Below are 15078 nucleotides of genomic sequence, written 5' to 3' on the forward strand. Positions count from 1 at the left end.
CTTCTGGCAACCAGAGGGTAGGGACACTCAGAGCACGGTGTTGCATCCCTGCCCATCCTGGCTAATAGTTATTGATGGACCTAACCTCCATGAACTTATCATTTTGGCCTTCACAACATCCTTGGCAAAAAGTTCCACAGGTGACTGTGCATCGTGTGAAGAAGTACTTCCTTTTGTTTATTTTAAACTTGCTGCCTATTAATTTAATTGGGTGACCCCTGGTTTTTGTGTTAAGTGAAGGGGTAAATAACACTTCCTTATTCTTTTTCTCCACACCAGTCAAGATTTTATAGACCTCTATCATATCCCCTCTTAGTCATCCCTTTTCCAAGCTGAAAAATCCCAGTCTTTTTAATCTCTCCTCATATGGAATCTGTTCCATACCCCTAATCATTTTTGTTGCCCTTCTCTGTACCTTTTCCAATTCCAATACATCTTTTTTGAAATGGGGTGACCAGAACTGCACACGGTATTCAAGATGTGGGCATATCATGGATTTATACAGTAAAAGTGGAGGAGCTTGGTTTGCCAAACTGATCAGCAGAGCCAATACTGAAAACCTTCATGAAAAGGCTGCAAAACAGCATGCCTCTGGACTGCATCAACATGCAGAAAGCCTTATAAGCCGGTCACTGTCAAAGCCAATTTTAGAAGTACTTAATAAGGCTGTTAAGAATGTTGGAGATACAACTCCGTTTATGTGAACTAACACGGCTGTTGCATCATACTTTCTATTTAAGCAAGAGATACCACACACTGCAAAGTGGAAGTCAATGTTAAGTGCATTGTCACTTGTTAATCCTGAAATTGGACACTGGTTCCGAACAAGACTGGCAAATGCTCACTATCTTTCTGTAAAAAAAACTCAGCTGACTGTCTAGAAACATGGGTTGCAACAGTGAAAGATTCGGCAACTGAACAAGTGAAGAAGTCTCTCACCATATTCAATAATAAATGTGCATACGTGGCTGATAATGCACCAGTGCAAATAGGCATTAAGTATTAAATTATTGCATATGTTATCTTGATGTTCGTGGTAGGCCAGTAGATACATTCTAGATGTTCAAGTTATAGAATATACATCACCTGCATCTGTGACATCTTAGAAAAGTTAAACGCTTGTAAACTGAACCCCAAACAGATGGCTGCTTGTGCATTTGATGGAGCTACAAACTTCTCTGCAAGACACAGTGGAGTACAAGCTTTGCTCAGAGAAAAAAGTGTAACCCTAATCTCTCCTATACACATTGAAGAGGCCATCTCGTCCAGCTAGTGCTAGTACAAGCTGCAGAATCCTCAAAAGACATTAAAAAGCCATACATTTAATGGCTTTGTTATACTCTTTTTTCAGCAAGAGTCCAAAAGGACTGAACATCTTGGAAACAAATAGAAGATACACTGGGACTGAAGTTCAAATTAGTCCAACCTGGGAAAACCTGCTAGCTTTCTCATGAGCGATCTTTGGCTGTTGTCTTAAAAATTACTGAAACCGTTATTACTGGCTTTGGAAAGTATCTACCCAGATAGGACAGATCTAAGTAGTGAGACTGGTGGACTACTTTTGTTACTAAGTTCAGAGAAGACTATCACCATTCTCTTTCTTGTAAGTCTACTGTTAAAACCACTTGGGTCATTAAACAGTGCCATCCAGGCATCTGCTACAACAGCAGTAGATCTCTGTCCAGCAATAGAAGCTAACCGTGGATCAACCAGGGAGATATCCATTGAAAACGTACTGGAAGAAGCAAAGACTTTAGTCCAGAAGTTGACTAATGAAGGCACTTATATTTACTCCTTAAGTGAAGAGGACAAGAAGTGTTTATTAAGACAGCTGAAAAAGTACACAGACTTGATTCTTACAAATCTACAATAGTGATTTCTGGATTCTACTAACTTCTACATAGCTATTACAGATGCCTGTCTTATAAAACACCTACAGTTGCGTAGAGTGAGGCGCTACGAGCAATGGGGCTGCTATGTGATCAAGACAGAATAGAGAATTTTGAACAAAGAGTGGAATATCATACGACGAACGAAGGAAGACTTAACTTCAACTTCTTCTTCTTCTTCATCATCACTAGTGGTTCGACCCAATCTTTGTGCTTTGTTTCCTGGGATGAAAGAAGTAGGAATTCATCTCTTGCTACTCCCAGTCACAACAGCTACAGTTGAGAGTTCTTTTTCCTCGTTGAATAGAATTTTGTATTCTGAAAGAAGTCGCCTTCTGCCTGATCATGAGCATATCATGGAAGTAATGGACACACAAGACGACACCAAAGAGTTGTGCAAAATTACAACAAGAAACCAAGAAGGATGTAGATGTAGTGCTTCATAGTAGGCTTGAGTAGCCAACTTTAATTTCTGTGGTGATTTTAAAACATGAGTTAAATCAAATAAAATGGTCGTGAAACATTTTTCAGTTTTTACTATGGTGCCATACAGCCCACCTTCGCCCTCACAGTCCTACCCTTGTCGGCCCTCACCCACCCGGATATTCCAGGGCTGCGGGCTGCGCCACCGGCTGCCCGGCATTCCAGGGTTGGGGGCCATGCTGCCTGTCCGCTCGACTGGTGCTCTGGCGCTTGACTGCCGTGCCGCCCACTTGCCCCCAGCGGTCTGGGGGTGGGAGAGCTGGGAGCCGTGCCACCTGCCCGGTGCTCCAGGTTGTGCCACCAGCCATCCGGCACTGGAGATGCCACAGTTCCCACCTGCCTGATGCTCCGGGATTGGGGGTGCTCAGGCGACCTGGGGCTGGGATGGGGAGACCAGGGGTGGGCAGGAGAGGGGCTCCGGGCTCCCCACTTTGTACTGCAGAACTATACCATGACCACAGAAGAAGGGTCTGGATTTACCTCAGTGTGTACAATATGAATACATAGTTAACACTTAAATAATTATTCAGAAGACAGTACGCTAACACTTAACCACTTTGTTCTCCTTCATGTTTATTATTTATTAATTATTATTATGGCAAAATTAAATAAATATATTCTAAATTTGTCAGAAGAAGAGAAAAGGGTTTTAGATTTCTTTTCTAAATAGTAGATTTTATTGTTGATTTTAAATTCTTATAGATGTATTCAGCATAAAAAGTTGACCTTAGTTATTTACATATTTGAATTCTATTAGTTCAAATGCTGTAAAAAATGCATGTGGGTTTCTCACATTTTAAAAAGAGCCTATTTTATGGCTATGATATAACAGTCATGAACACTGCATGGCTATAATAGCATTACAATCTAACTTTATTTTTATTTTTTTGGCGCTGCTTACTAGAAACATTTCTGCTGTGCAGGACACACAGCACTTTTCCACCAAGATTGTCAAAAAAAACTCTTGTGACAATAATTAAATAAAGCCTCACAACAGCCCTGTAAAATGGGTTTTGCTAGCCCCATTTTACGGATGGGTAGACTGAGGCAGAGATGAGTGAACTGACCTGTCCATGATCACACAACTAGCAAGAGTGAGGAATAGAATCTTGGAGCCCTATTCCTTTTTCAAAAACTTATTTTCCCTAAATATCCCCCAATATATGCACATGAAAAATACTCTAAATTTTTTTAACCTATGCTTTCTTTAATCAAAAGTGAAAAAGTGTCTCTGGAGACAATTAGGTCAGCATGGGCCCTTAAAACAAAGTGAAAGGTGTATTTTCAAAAATAAAGAAAAAAAAAATAAAAACATGGAAATAATATACAACCCCATAAGCAACAGACCTTTAATGATGGAGTGACCAAGACACTTTTAGTAGGTGTCCAAGAAGACATTTCTTTGTTTTCCAACTTGTTCTCTCTAAAAGATGTGAAATTCTGGGATAATTTTTTTTTTTAATTAACTGATGCAGAGGCAAGCGTTAAACTGGTTTTAGGGAGTCTCCATAAAGGATGTTTGTATTGTCTAAAAATAACAGTAATAAATTAAAATATACTAAAAATCAACATCATATTAATAAATGCCAACTCACCAACATTTGCAGTTAGTATGAAACCTTAGTTTCATTATACGTGCCTGCTAACACAAATCATAACATTTTATAAAAATCAAAGTAAAAAGCCACCTTATGCTTTTTTTCTTTTTCAGAAACTGCATTTTCTTTTGCTTCTCTTGTAAGCTTTTCCTGTTTAAAAATAAAAGAGTAGTGTAATATGTAGTAAATGCTCTATTTGCAAATATATTTTAGCTGAATATATCTTCTGTACAATAATGCAGTAGTACACATGTTCAGCATTCAGTTATAAACACACAACAATATACGAGCAGCATTTAATTAAATTTCAGACTTCAGTAGATATTAAAAAAGTGGAAACAAGAATTAACACACTTATTTTAATTATATATGGGAAAGGATACATCTCTTACTGTCCCTACATACCCAGTTTTCATTAGTGTTTGTTTTTTATTTATGCAGTAAGATTTTTTTTTATTTCAGGCTGTCTTTCATTCATTTACTTCTATGGAGTTCTGCCACATACGGAGTTTTGTCCTCTACAGAGTCAGGTACATATTCTGTCAAATATTTGTGATCCCTTTTATTCACTAACAGCTTGAATCTGCAAGTACTTAGGCTCATGAACAGACCCATTAAACAATCCATTCACAATTACACAACATGAATAGAGAATTTATTTGCACAAGTAATCTACTGAACAACTGCAAATAAATAAAAATCGCAATCTGTTTGTAGATAATTCCTGAACTAAAAAAAGAGGCTAAATTCATGAGATTATTTGTTGCATATTGTTTGGCCGGTTCTGGTCTTGTGCTAGTATGAGTCATTTAGCAACAAATTCCATGAGAGTGTTTGAGGTTGTAATAAAAGGTAGTGTACAAGCTCAGCAATCTGTATGCTAAGATTCAGACCATCAAACATTCCTCCGACAGTTTGTATCTGGATAAGGAAAGGCTAAAATGTCTGTGTCCAAAACATAATTTCATTTTTTATATGCCTGTACTCTTGTGTAGAAAACTTCTGTAGAGTTGCAACTGGATTACTTCAGAGGCCAAAGGTGAAATCCTGGACCCATATAGGTCAATGGGAATTTGACTTAAATTCAGCTAGGCATGCTGACTTCAGAGCACATCAAGCTCTTGAGAGCAGAGTGAGGCTCACAACAAAGTTTTGCCAGCATTGCTATGTGGGCTAGGAGTGTGAAAAAGTGAACCCCTCTACCTGACATAGCTATGCTGGCAAAACCCCCAGGGTAGACACAACTATACTAACACAAGAGTGCTTTGTCAGCATAGTATCAGAAGGGTAGCCATGTTAGTCTGTATCCACAAAACCAACAAGGAGTCTGGTGGCATCTTAGAGACTGACACATTTATTTGGGAATAAGCTTTTGTGGGTAAAAGAAGAACTGAAGAAGTGATTTTTTACCCACGAAAGCTTATGCCCAAATAAATTTGTTAGTCTTTAAGGTGCCACTGGACACCTCGTTGGTTTTGTCAGCATTGTTAATGCTATTTGGGGGAGGTGGTGTTGCTATGCCAGCAGGACTCCTTTTGCCAGCATATCCTGTCTCCAACAGGGGGCTTTGCTGGCATACCTCTGCCAGAATATCTATACCCCCAAAGCCTCTTAAATGTACACAAGTCCCGAGAGAGAGGAATCAACCCAAATTTCCTTCATAGCACTAAATGATATAGCCACAGGGCTAAGCCAAAAAATTTTAAATGTAATGCCACAAGACATACCTTCTCTTTAATCTCTATTTTAACCTGCTCCTTAAGGGATAACAGTTCACTTTTTACATGAGATAGCTCAGTTTCCTAAAAATTACAATCAGATAAGAGTTAATAATTTTCTGTTACATTGAAAAAGAAAATAGTGTTTAAAAACTCACATAAATGTATCTGTCATATACTACTATACTGTTCAACTTTACATTATTTTAATGACAGAAATAATTCTAAAAGTTAACTGTGGGTACCTTCAAACACTTAGCCATTTACAGGCCTATGGTTAAGTTGGATGTTTTGAAATAATGGAGTTTCCTATCTGAGCAACAGGTATGTTCAGCATGAATGAGTTAATTTGTAGACTTGGATCAACCCCTTCCCATGGAAATACATGTGAACAAGTCCTGTAAGAAGGAAATCATAGAATATCAGGGTTGGAAGGGACCTCCAGAGGTCATCTAGTCCAACCCCCTGCTCAAAGCAGGACCAATCCCCAATAAATCTCCATGAGAAACCCCTCACTGGGTTTGAGGGGGATGAGGATCTGAGGCTACACTGTCAGAGACTCCTCAATGACTTGGTGACTACTCTCAGGACCTTCCCCAAAATGAGGTTTTGCCAGGTAAAGGAGGGGCACAGAAAAGTTAATGCAGTCATAGGCTAGGAGGTTGTTGTTATTTTTTTCAACAGATCAAGTACTATTGAGAAATGTATCTATTAATATTTGGACAGGACTATTCAAGTAAATACTAATGGAAACTGTGTGATCATGGGAGACTTTAAACTTCCCAGATATAGACTGGAGAACGAGTGCTAGTAATAATAATAGGGCTCAGATTTTCCTAGATGCGATAGCTGATAGATTCCTTCAGCAAGTAGTTGCTGAACCGACTAGAGGGGATGCCATTTTAGATTTGGTCTTGGTGAGTAATGAGGACCTCATAGAAGAAATGGTTGTAGGGGATAATCTTGGCTCAAGTGATCATGAGCTAATTCAGTTCAAACTGAACGGAAGGATTAATAAAAATAAATCTGTAGCTAGGGTTTTTGGTTATAAAAGGGCTGACTTTCAAAAATTAAGAAAATTAGCTAGGGAAGTGGATTGGACTGAAGAATTTATGGATCTAAAGGTAGAGGAGGCCTGGGATTATTTTAAATCAAAGCTGCAGAAGCTATCAGAAGCCTGCATCCCAAGAAAGGGGAAAAAATTCATAGGCAGGAGTTTTAGACCAAGCTGGATGAGCAAGCATCTTAGACAGGTAATTAAGAAAAAGCAGAAAGCATATAGGGAGTGGAAGAAGGGAGGGATCAGCAAGGAAAGCTACCTTATTGAGGTCAGAACATGTAGGGATAAAGTCAGACAGGCTAAAAGTCAAGTAGAGTTGGACCTTGCAAAGGGAATTAAAACCAATAGTAAAAGGTTCTATAGTCATATAAATAGGAAGAAAACAAATAAAGAAGAAGTGGGACCACTAAAAACTGAGGATGGAGTGGAGGTCAAGGATAATCTAGGCATGGCCCAATATCTAAACAAATACTTTGCCTCAGTCTTTAATAAGACTAAAGAGAATCTTAGGGATAATGGTAACATGACAAATGGGAATGAGGATATGTAGGTAGGCATTACCACATTTGAGGTGGAAGCAAAACTCAAACAGCTTAATGGGACTAAATTGGGGGGCCCAGATAATCTTCATCCAAGAATATTAAAGGAATTGGCACAAGAAATTGCAAGCCCATTAGCAAGAATTTTTAATGAATCTGTAAACTCAGGGGTTGTACCGTATGATTGGAGAATTGCTAACATAGTTCCTATTTTTAAGAAAGGGAAAAAAAAGTGATCCGGGTAATTATAGGCCTGTTAGTTTGACATCTGTAGTATGCAAGGTCTTGGAAAAAATTTTGAAGGAGAAGGTAGTTAAGGACATTGAAGTCAATGGTAAATGGGACAAAATACAACATGGTTTTACAAAAGGTAGATCGTGCCAAACCAACCTGATCTCCTTCTTTGAGAAAGTAACAGATTTTTTAGACAAAGAAAACGCAGTGCATCTAATTTACTTAGATTTTAGTAAGGCGTTTGATACCGTGCCACATGGGGAATTATTAGTTAAATTGGATAAGATGGGCATCAATAGGAAAATTAAAAGGTGGATAGGGAATTGGTTAAAGGGGAGACTACAACGGGTCCTACTGAAAGGTGAACTGTCAAGCTGGAGGGAGGTTACCAGTGGAATTCCTCAAGGATCAGTTCTGGGACCAATCTTATTTAATCTTTTTATTACTGACCTGGGCACAAAAAGTGGGAGTGTGCTAATAAAGTTTGCAGATGATACAAAGCTGGGAGGTATTGCTAATTTAGAGAAGGACAGGGATACCCTACAGGAGGATCTGGATGACCTTGTAAACTGGAGTAATAGTAATAGGATGAAATTTAATAGTGAGAAGTGTAAGGTCATGCATTTAGGGATTAACAACAAGAATTTTAGTTATAAGCTAGGGACGCATCAATTAGAAGTAACGGAGGAGGAAAAGGACCTTGGAGTATTGGTTGATCATAGGATGACTATGAGCTGCCAGTGTGATATGGCTGTGAAAAAAGCTAATGCGGTCTTGGGATGCATCAGGAGAGGTATTTCCAGTAGGGATAAGGAGGTTTTAGTACCGTTATACAAGGCACTGGTGAGACCTCACCTGGAATACTGTGTGCAGTTCTGGTCTCCCATGTTTAAGAAGGATGAATTCAAACTGGAACAGGTACAGAGAAGGGCTACTAGGATGATCCGAGGAATGGAAAACTTGTCTTATGAAAGGAGACTCAGGGAGCTTGGCTTGCTTAGCCTAACTAAAAGAAGGTTGAGGGGAGATATGATTGCTCTCTATAAATATATCAGAGGGATAAATACCAGAGAGGGAGAGGAATTATTTAAACTCAGTACCAATGTGGACACAAGAACAAATGGATATAAACTGGCCACTAGGAAATTTAGATTAGAAATTAGACGAAGGTTTCTAACCATCAGAGGAGTGAAGTTTTGGAATAGCCTTCCGAGGGAAGCAGTGGGGGCAAAAGATCTATCTGGCTTTAAGATTAAACTCGATAAGTTTATGGAAGAGATGGTATGATGGGATAACATGGTTTTGGAAATTAAATATTCATGGTAAATAGGCCCAATGGCCTGTGATGGGTTATTAGATGGGGTAAGATCCGAGTTACCCGGGAAAGAATTTTCTGTAGTATCTGGCTGATGAATCTTGCCCATATGCTCAGGGTTTAGCTGATCGCCATATCTGGGGTCGGGAAGGAATTTTCCTCCAGGGCAGATTGGAAGGCCCTGGAAGTTTTTCACCTTCCTCTGTAGCATGGGGCACGGGTCACTTGCTGGAGGATTCTCTGCTCCTTGAAGTCTTTAAACTACGATTTGAGGACTTCAATAGCACAGATATAGGTGTGAGGTTTTTTTGTAGGAGTGGTGGGTGAAATTCTGTGGCCTGCGTTGTGCAGGAGGTCAGACTAGATGATCATAATGGTCCCTTCTGACCTAAATATCTATGGATCTATGAAGTCAAGCAGTTTTTCTCTCGTTATTTGTGGCATATTATTACCAGGAAAAAAAATGGCACGCTGTTTGATACAAAAGTTCCTTAATCAGATAGAGTGGTGAAAACATTCAGAGGCCATCAGGAGAAAAGTAGACAGGGAAGTACACTTGCTTACATTTCATTTAAAACACTTTATACTGTAACACATACAAAAATAATAATAATTAAGTAAGTATGGCGCACAGAAATTGGGGGGGCTAGCCTTCATTGTACAGTTCCAGAATATAAAGTACACATCTAAAATAGAGAAAAAACAAACAGTAAAAAAGGAAAAATTGTTATCTAGTTATGTCACTCATCTGCAGCTGTTTCTTTTAATTTTCTTGTAGTTATTCACTATTAAGGTTTAGCTCTTACCAAGGATTGTTTTACTGACATTTGTTCTTGTTCTTTCATCTTACAGAGTTCTAATTCTGTATCTTTTTCTTCAACCATTTTATCATATTGATGCTGCATAAAAAGAGTCATGTGGATAAGTGAGATAAATAAACATCACTTAAAAACAGCTAGTATTCATTCTTTATTCAGAAGTTACAAAAGATTACTAACTTTGCTGGACACAAAACTAGCTTGAAGTTTCAATGATACATATCTTAACTCTTTCTACAGATGCTACTCACACTTTCTCTCTATACAATAATACTCCGTGGGGCCATTTAAAAGCATTTTATGTCCTCAGTGGGGAATCAAATGTACCTGTGTGGAAAGGCTGGTTATACTGAAGCAAGTAACATTTATGAACATATCCACTTAAAAAAGAGTGGTACAGAGTGCTTCACTAAAGTATGTTAAACTGAACTACGCAAGACCACTGAAAGGTTAGAGGCCTTACAAGAATGGGTCCGAAAATTAACACCAAAAGAAAACCTGGGGTGGGAGAATGGGACCACAAGGAATCTGAAATGCCAGAAAATCCTTCCCACAGAACAGGCATGGGAACATTCAGAATTCTAAATGATCATTAAGGTCCGTATTTCCCTTCTTCCATAAAAATGTATGCAAATGTAATACCTCAGTATTTGCAACTCCCAAAGCAGCTCTAGGAGAGCTGCATCTCTGCCACAACTAGTATTACAGTATTAGGGATGGCCAAATGCTTCAGTTACAAGTAGTAGTATAATTTCTGCTTATCTACATATTTAGGAGTTAAGATAGGGAAGAAATGCTTCCTGTCATTGATGTATTTCTTGTTAGATGTGAAGAAACTGAGCATATCTCCAGCTTAATTTTCCTAGATCAGTGTCCTTGTAATAAAGCTCCATTTCCTAGTTCCTAATACTTGTGGTTTGTTCAATTTTACTGATTCCAGACATAATGTCATGTATTGTACATATAAAACTAGCAAAATCATTGTACCTTGTGTTTTTCCATAAGTGCTACCATTTCAGCTATCTTGTGCTGACATCGAATATCAATTTCTTTCTGCAATATTACTGCTTCATCAGCTATTAACCTCATCTTTTCTACCTGTTAACAACACAGTATTTTCTTCTAATTTGTGAGCAACATTGAATGCAATATTTTCACGAAACCCACAAAACTACATATAGTTTAGTTTTTGTTATGACAGTCCAACACTTGGGTTGGGTTTCCATTAAAACAAAAGCCACTTTGTTCTTTATATGGTTCACTTGCAGTGCCTGCATTGTTGCACAGTTTATCTTTAACTGTAAGACAGGCAAAATTTTGTGGCATCAAGTTAAAAAAATAAAATAAACGAAGCTAAAAATATATTTAAAAATACTATATATACACACATGAAAAGAAATGCTTTTTTCACAGTGGACTTGTCTGACCATTTTTGTATTTTTCTCAAATATGAAACCACAGCTATTCATTTAATGAAATACACAAGATACATTTTGAAGTTATTCTAACAATTACAGTAATATGGATGGAATGAACCACTTGATTTGGAGTATTTTCTTCTTTGTGATATTATAATCTACAGTACTGAAGACTTAAAAATGCCTGGCTGCCCTGCAAAAAATCTGTAAAACAGATATTTTAAAATCTTAGTTTTTTCATTCTCATTGTATTTCAGTCTGGTACTTTCTAGAACAAAAAATTCCTGTGCAATTAGTTTTAAAAATAACATTTTTAATTTTAAAAATTCCTGTACTAAAATGCACATTAGCTGAAAGGCAATTTCACAAACTAAGGCCTACATTTTCAAACCTGGATTCCTAAACGGACGCACTAAATCCTAGCTTTTATTTAGGTGCCTCACTTTAGAGACCCAAATATGAACGTTTTCACTTAAGGACTCAGTGCTGAAAGCCTATAAATCACCAGTATTCATAGTTCACACACAAGCAGTTCCACTGACTTTGTCATGGCACTAGTCGAACTCCCCCTACTAGACATTCACCAGGTGCTGCGTTTCGACCACCACACTGGATCCATGTGCTCTTATGCTTCCTGAATCTGAACAAAGCCCATGCATTCCCTGTCTCTTACTCTGGATGTCTAGGCACACTTTCAGGCTACAAATACTCTGCAAACAACCCATCTGCAAGCTTAGACTCCATGGTCCAACTTCCTAGGCCCTGAAAACTAGCACTGGCTCCCCTAGGCTCCCCAGTATCTGACTCACACACCTTCTCAGAGCTCCAACCTTGTGGGCACTCTGGTTTAATTTCTCTTCAGGGACTCATGATAGTTGAAGCAAACACACACAGGCTTTGCAACAGGTATTGCTAAAGTAATTACTTTTTATATTAGCGCAAAAGAAATTCAGATCGTGCAAAATAAAACATCTATATGCTATTCCCTGTCTCAATTTCCTCACCTGTTTCAGTTTCCTCCTCAGTGTTTTCTGGGATTTGGTTAGAGTCCTCTAGGGTGTCCAGGACACGCCCCCGCTGCCCATAGCTTCTCCTCCAAATCATGGAGTCTCTCTCTCTTTCCTCATGCCCGTTTCCTTTGACCTTGACTGGTCCCCCAAAGTCAAAAAAGTCCTCTCTCCTTCCAAAACCATGTGTCTTTGTTCCTCTCTCCTGCACCATACCTTCATCATCTGTCTGACCCTCCCCTCCCAGATTTTGTGTTTTTAAAAACTAGTACGAACATCTTGGTACTTTGTTTTGCTCTTTGGGGATTTTCCACTTTTCAAACCCACTTGCAGAGAAGTTAGAGAAAACTGTTTCTCCAAGGCTTCAGCCATCACATTGTCCAAAAAATGGTCCCATTTGAATGGGATCCATTCACATTAATGACTTAATTTGTTTGATCTGTAACTTCTCCCAGCCCTTGACTGACTGACTTCAAATTGAGTGTTGGAGTTACACATACAATTCATGATTTCACATAGAAGGAATAAATTGCATATAGACAGCTTCCCCATATGGCCACGGGTGTCCACAGGACTATAACATGGAGTTCAGGATCAGCTCTAAATAACTTTACAAAGCACATTAAACATTGGATAAATATCAAATTACTCAAATGAATCCAAAGAAACAGTACATTTTAGTAATTCTTACCTTTTCAATAAGTTTTTCTTCGGTTATGTTTTTTGCCTCGATTTCTTTTTGGTAGCTGTCAACTGTTTCTTTATGTTGCCTACTTACATTTTCGAGCTCTAGTTGTAATTTATTCACCTTTTAAAGGATAAAGTCATTTCAATTAACCATTCAGGATTAAATTTTAATATATGTTGATTCATTTAAGCAGTTATTACCTAACCTATACTGGAGATACAAGATGAGTGAGGTAATATCTTTTATTGGACCAACTTCTGTACTGGGACAGTTTACCTTCAAGTCAATTTTTTTTTAAAACAAGGATCTGAGCTATGGCCTTTCACATTTTTTCCTAATTACTGGGAAAATAGCAACAATAATTTCAATTAAATCACCCCCTCCAATGGAAAAACATATGAAAAAGGAAAAGTGAAACATACTGAGTTTCAACTAATACTGTCTCCAAGACATCATCACCTAAAGAGGGGGAGGTTTCTGATTACTTGAGAGGAGAGGGCCCCCCCAAAGTGTACATGATATCCTAAAATTCACAAGAAAATAAGACCATGCTTGCTATTCCCTGGAAATTCATCCACTGGCATTATGACTTCCTCCCAGAGCTGTGCAGCCACAGAATAGTCTTCCATTCCTGTACTCTTCCTGTTCTTGGGGGGGAAGATTTGCTATGGAAAGCAGGGCTCTGCAAGGAGTCTCCATTGACTCCCATGCCACCTTTGCAATCCCCATCCTGAGCAGTACTGCGTACTCTTCAGCCACAGTCAATGATCTAGTCCTGTGGTTTTTTATAATTTCCATTTAGAATAGCATTGATTGAAGAACAGGGAATTTTCCTGGCCCATTCGTCTTAGTAGGTTTTTATTATTATTAATAGTAATCTCTATGAAAGGAACTGTATTTATTCAAACGTTCTTTTAAACTGCTGATTTTGCTGGCAAAATGCCTGGAAGAGGCCAACAATTTGCATGTTTGACTGAGAACTGACTTCAGTGAAACCATGACATGAATTAAAAGGGTGCACCCTAGTAAAATTAATTTATTCAAAATTCAGTACTTAGAATATTTAAACAACAGCTCATATTATGGCAGAAACAACTTATCACAAAAATTACATATAACCAGTTAATATGCATTTGAATAATTAGGCTAGAGAGAAATTTCTTGTGTTACTTTCAGTAGATGCTAGAGAAAAGAAGTTCAGAAGGAGAAAAACCATTTATATTATTTTGTTCACTTTAGTAAAGCACAAGGATATTAGTAATTTAAATAATGTTATATTGCTGTCAAAGTATGTAACTGTATTTTTAGAATTGTTGTTGTAGCCATGTTGGTCCCAGATATTAGAGAGATAAGGTGGGTGAGGTCACATCTTTTATTGGACCAACTTCTGCTGGTGAACGAGACAAGCTTTTGAGCTACATAGAGCTCCTCCACAGGTCTGGCTAACCTGACCAGCTACAATGCGCACATAAAATGCTCATTTATGAACAAATCATTTGTGGTTTAACCCTGCTCGAGTCAAGTCAATGGGACAACTTCCTTGATCTGAATGATACAGAAGCAAGCCCCGAATAACTTTATATTTTCCAGGAAAACTGAACCTGACAGAATTAAAAGTAAAGAGAGATTCTGAACTCCCAAACTCCTATTTGGATTTGAATTTTGTTGCTGACCTGTATCTCTGCAATGAGCCAAACTAAAATCTAAATAAAAATGTGCTTATCTATCTATAAAGGTTCTTATGTGGTCACAGACATTGTAGTATTGGAATGCTACATCTGAATATTGCAACCTGGGCCAACTTCTAATTAAAAGTATTAACTAATCCAAAAAAGATAATACATGCTTGGGTGCTTGCAGCACTGAAAGTCTGACTACCCTTGAAATCTTGTCCTAGAAACAGTGGATACAATTTCACAAATTTCTTATTAAAGGTTTGATTCAGTGAGGTGCAGAGCATCTCCTGTAAGATTCTGAGAAACTTCAATCCTTACTGATTTCAATGGGGAGCCGACAGTCTCCAATATAACATAGCTTGATACAACAAGATGCTGAACATTTTGGCCCCAATCCAGCAAAACAATTAAACTTGCTTAATTTTTAAACACAGAAGTAATCTCATTGACTTCAGTGGGACTGAAGGACAGACTCATGCTCTTCAACTACTTGTCCTTCACTTTTACAAGAAATATTTAGTATACACCTACCTTCTCTTCATAAATACTGGATTGCTTGCTTTCTGCTGCAATATTTTTTTTCAACACTTTATTCTGTTAAAACCAAAATGAAGACTAAAGGTATGCATTTAAAC

At 38.1% G+C, this 15078-nt stretch overlaps 1 protein-coding gene across 1 annotated transcript in view; it reads right to left on the reverse strand.

Annotated features, from left to right (window-relative positions):
• Positions 1–15078, reverse strand: part of SYCP1 (synaptonemal complex protein 1) — a 69962-nt gene that overhangs the window by 10166 nt on the left and 44718 nt on the right. Inside the window, exons 23-28 of the mRNA XM_074936011.1 lie at positions 14975–15037; positions 12771–12887; positions 10642–10752; positions 9643–9735; positions 5698–5772; positions 4061–4120 (exon numbers count right to left, since the gene is read on the reverse strand). Of these exons, the coding sequence (XP_074792112.1) occupies positions 4061–4120; positions 5698–5772; positions 9643–9735; positions 10642–10752; positions 12771–12887; positions 14975–15037 (519 nt within the window). The remainder of the gene's footprint in view (positions 1–4060; positions 4121–5697; positions 5773–9642; positions 9736–10641; positions 10753–12770; positions 12888–14974; positions 15038–15078) is intronic.

This window comes from Natator depressus, chromosome 21 (genome assembly GCF_965152275.1).
Source record: "Natator depressus isolate rNatDep1 chromosome 21, rNatDep2.hap1, whole genome shotgun sequence".
Taxonomy (NCBI): Eukaryota; Metazoa; Chordata; order Testudines; family Cheloniidae; genus Natator; species Natator depressus.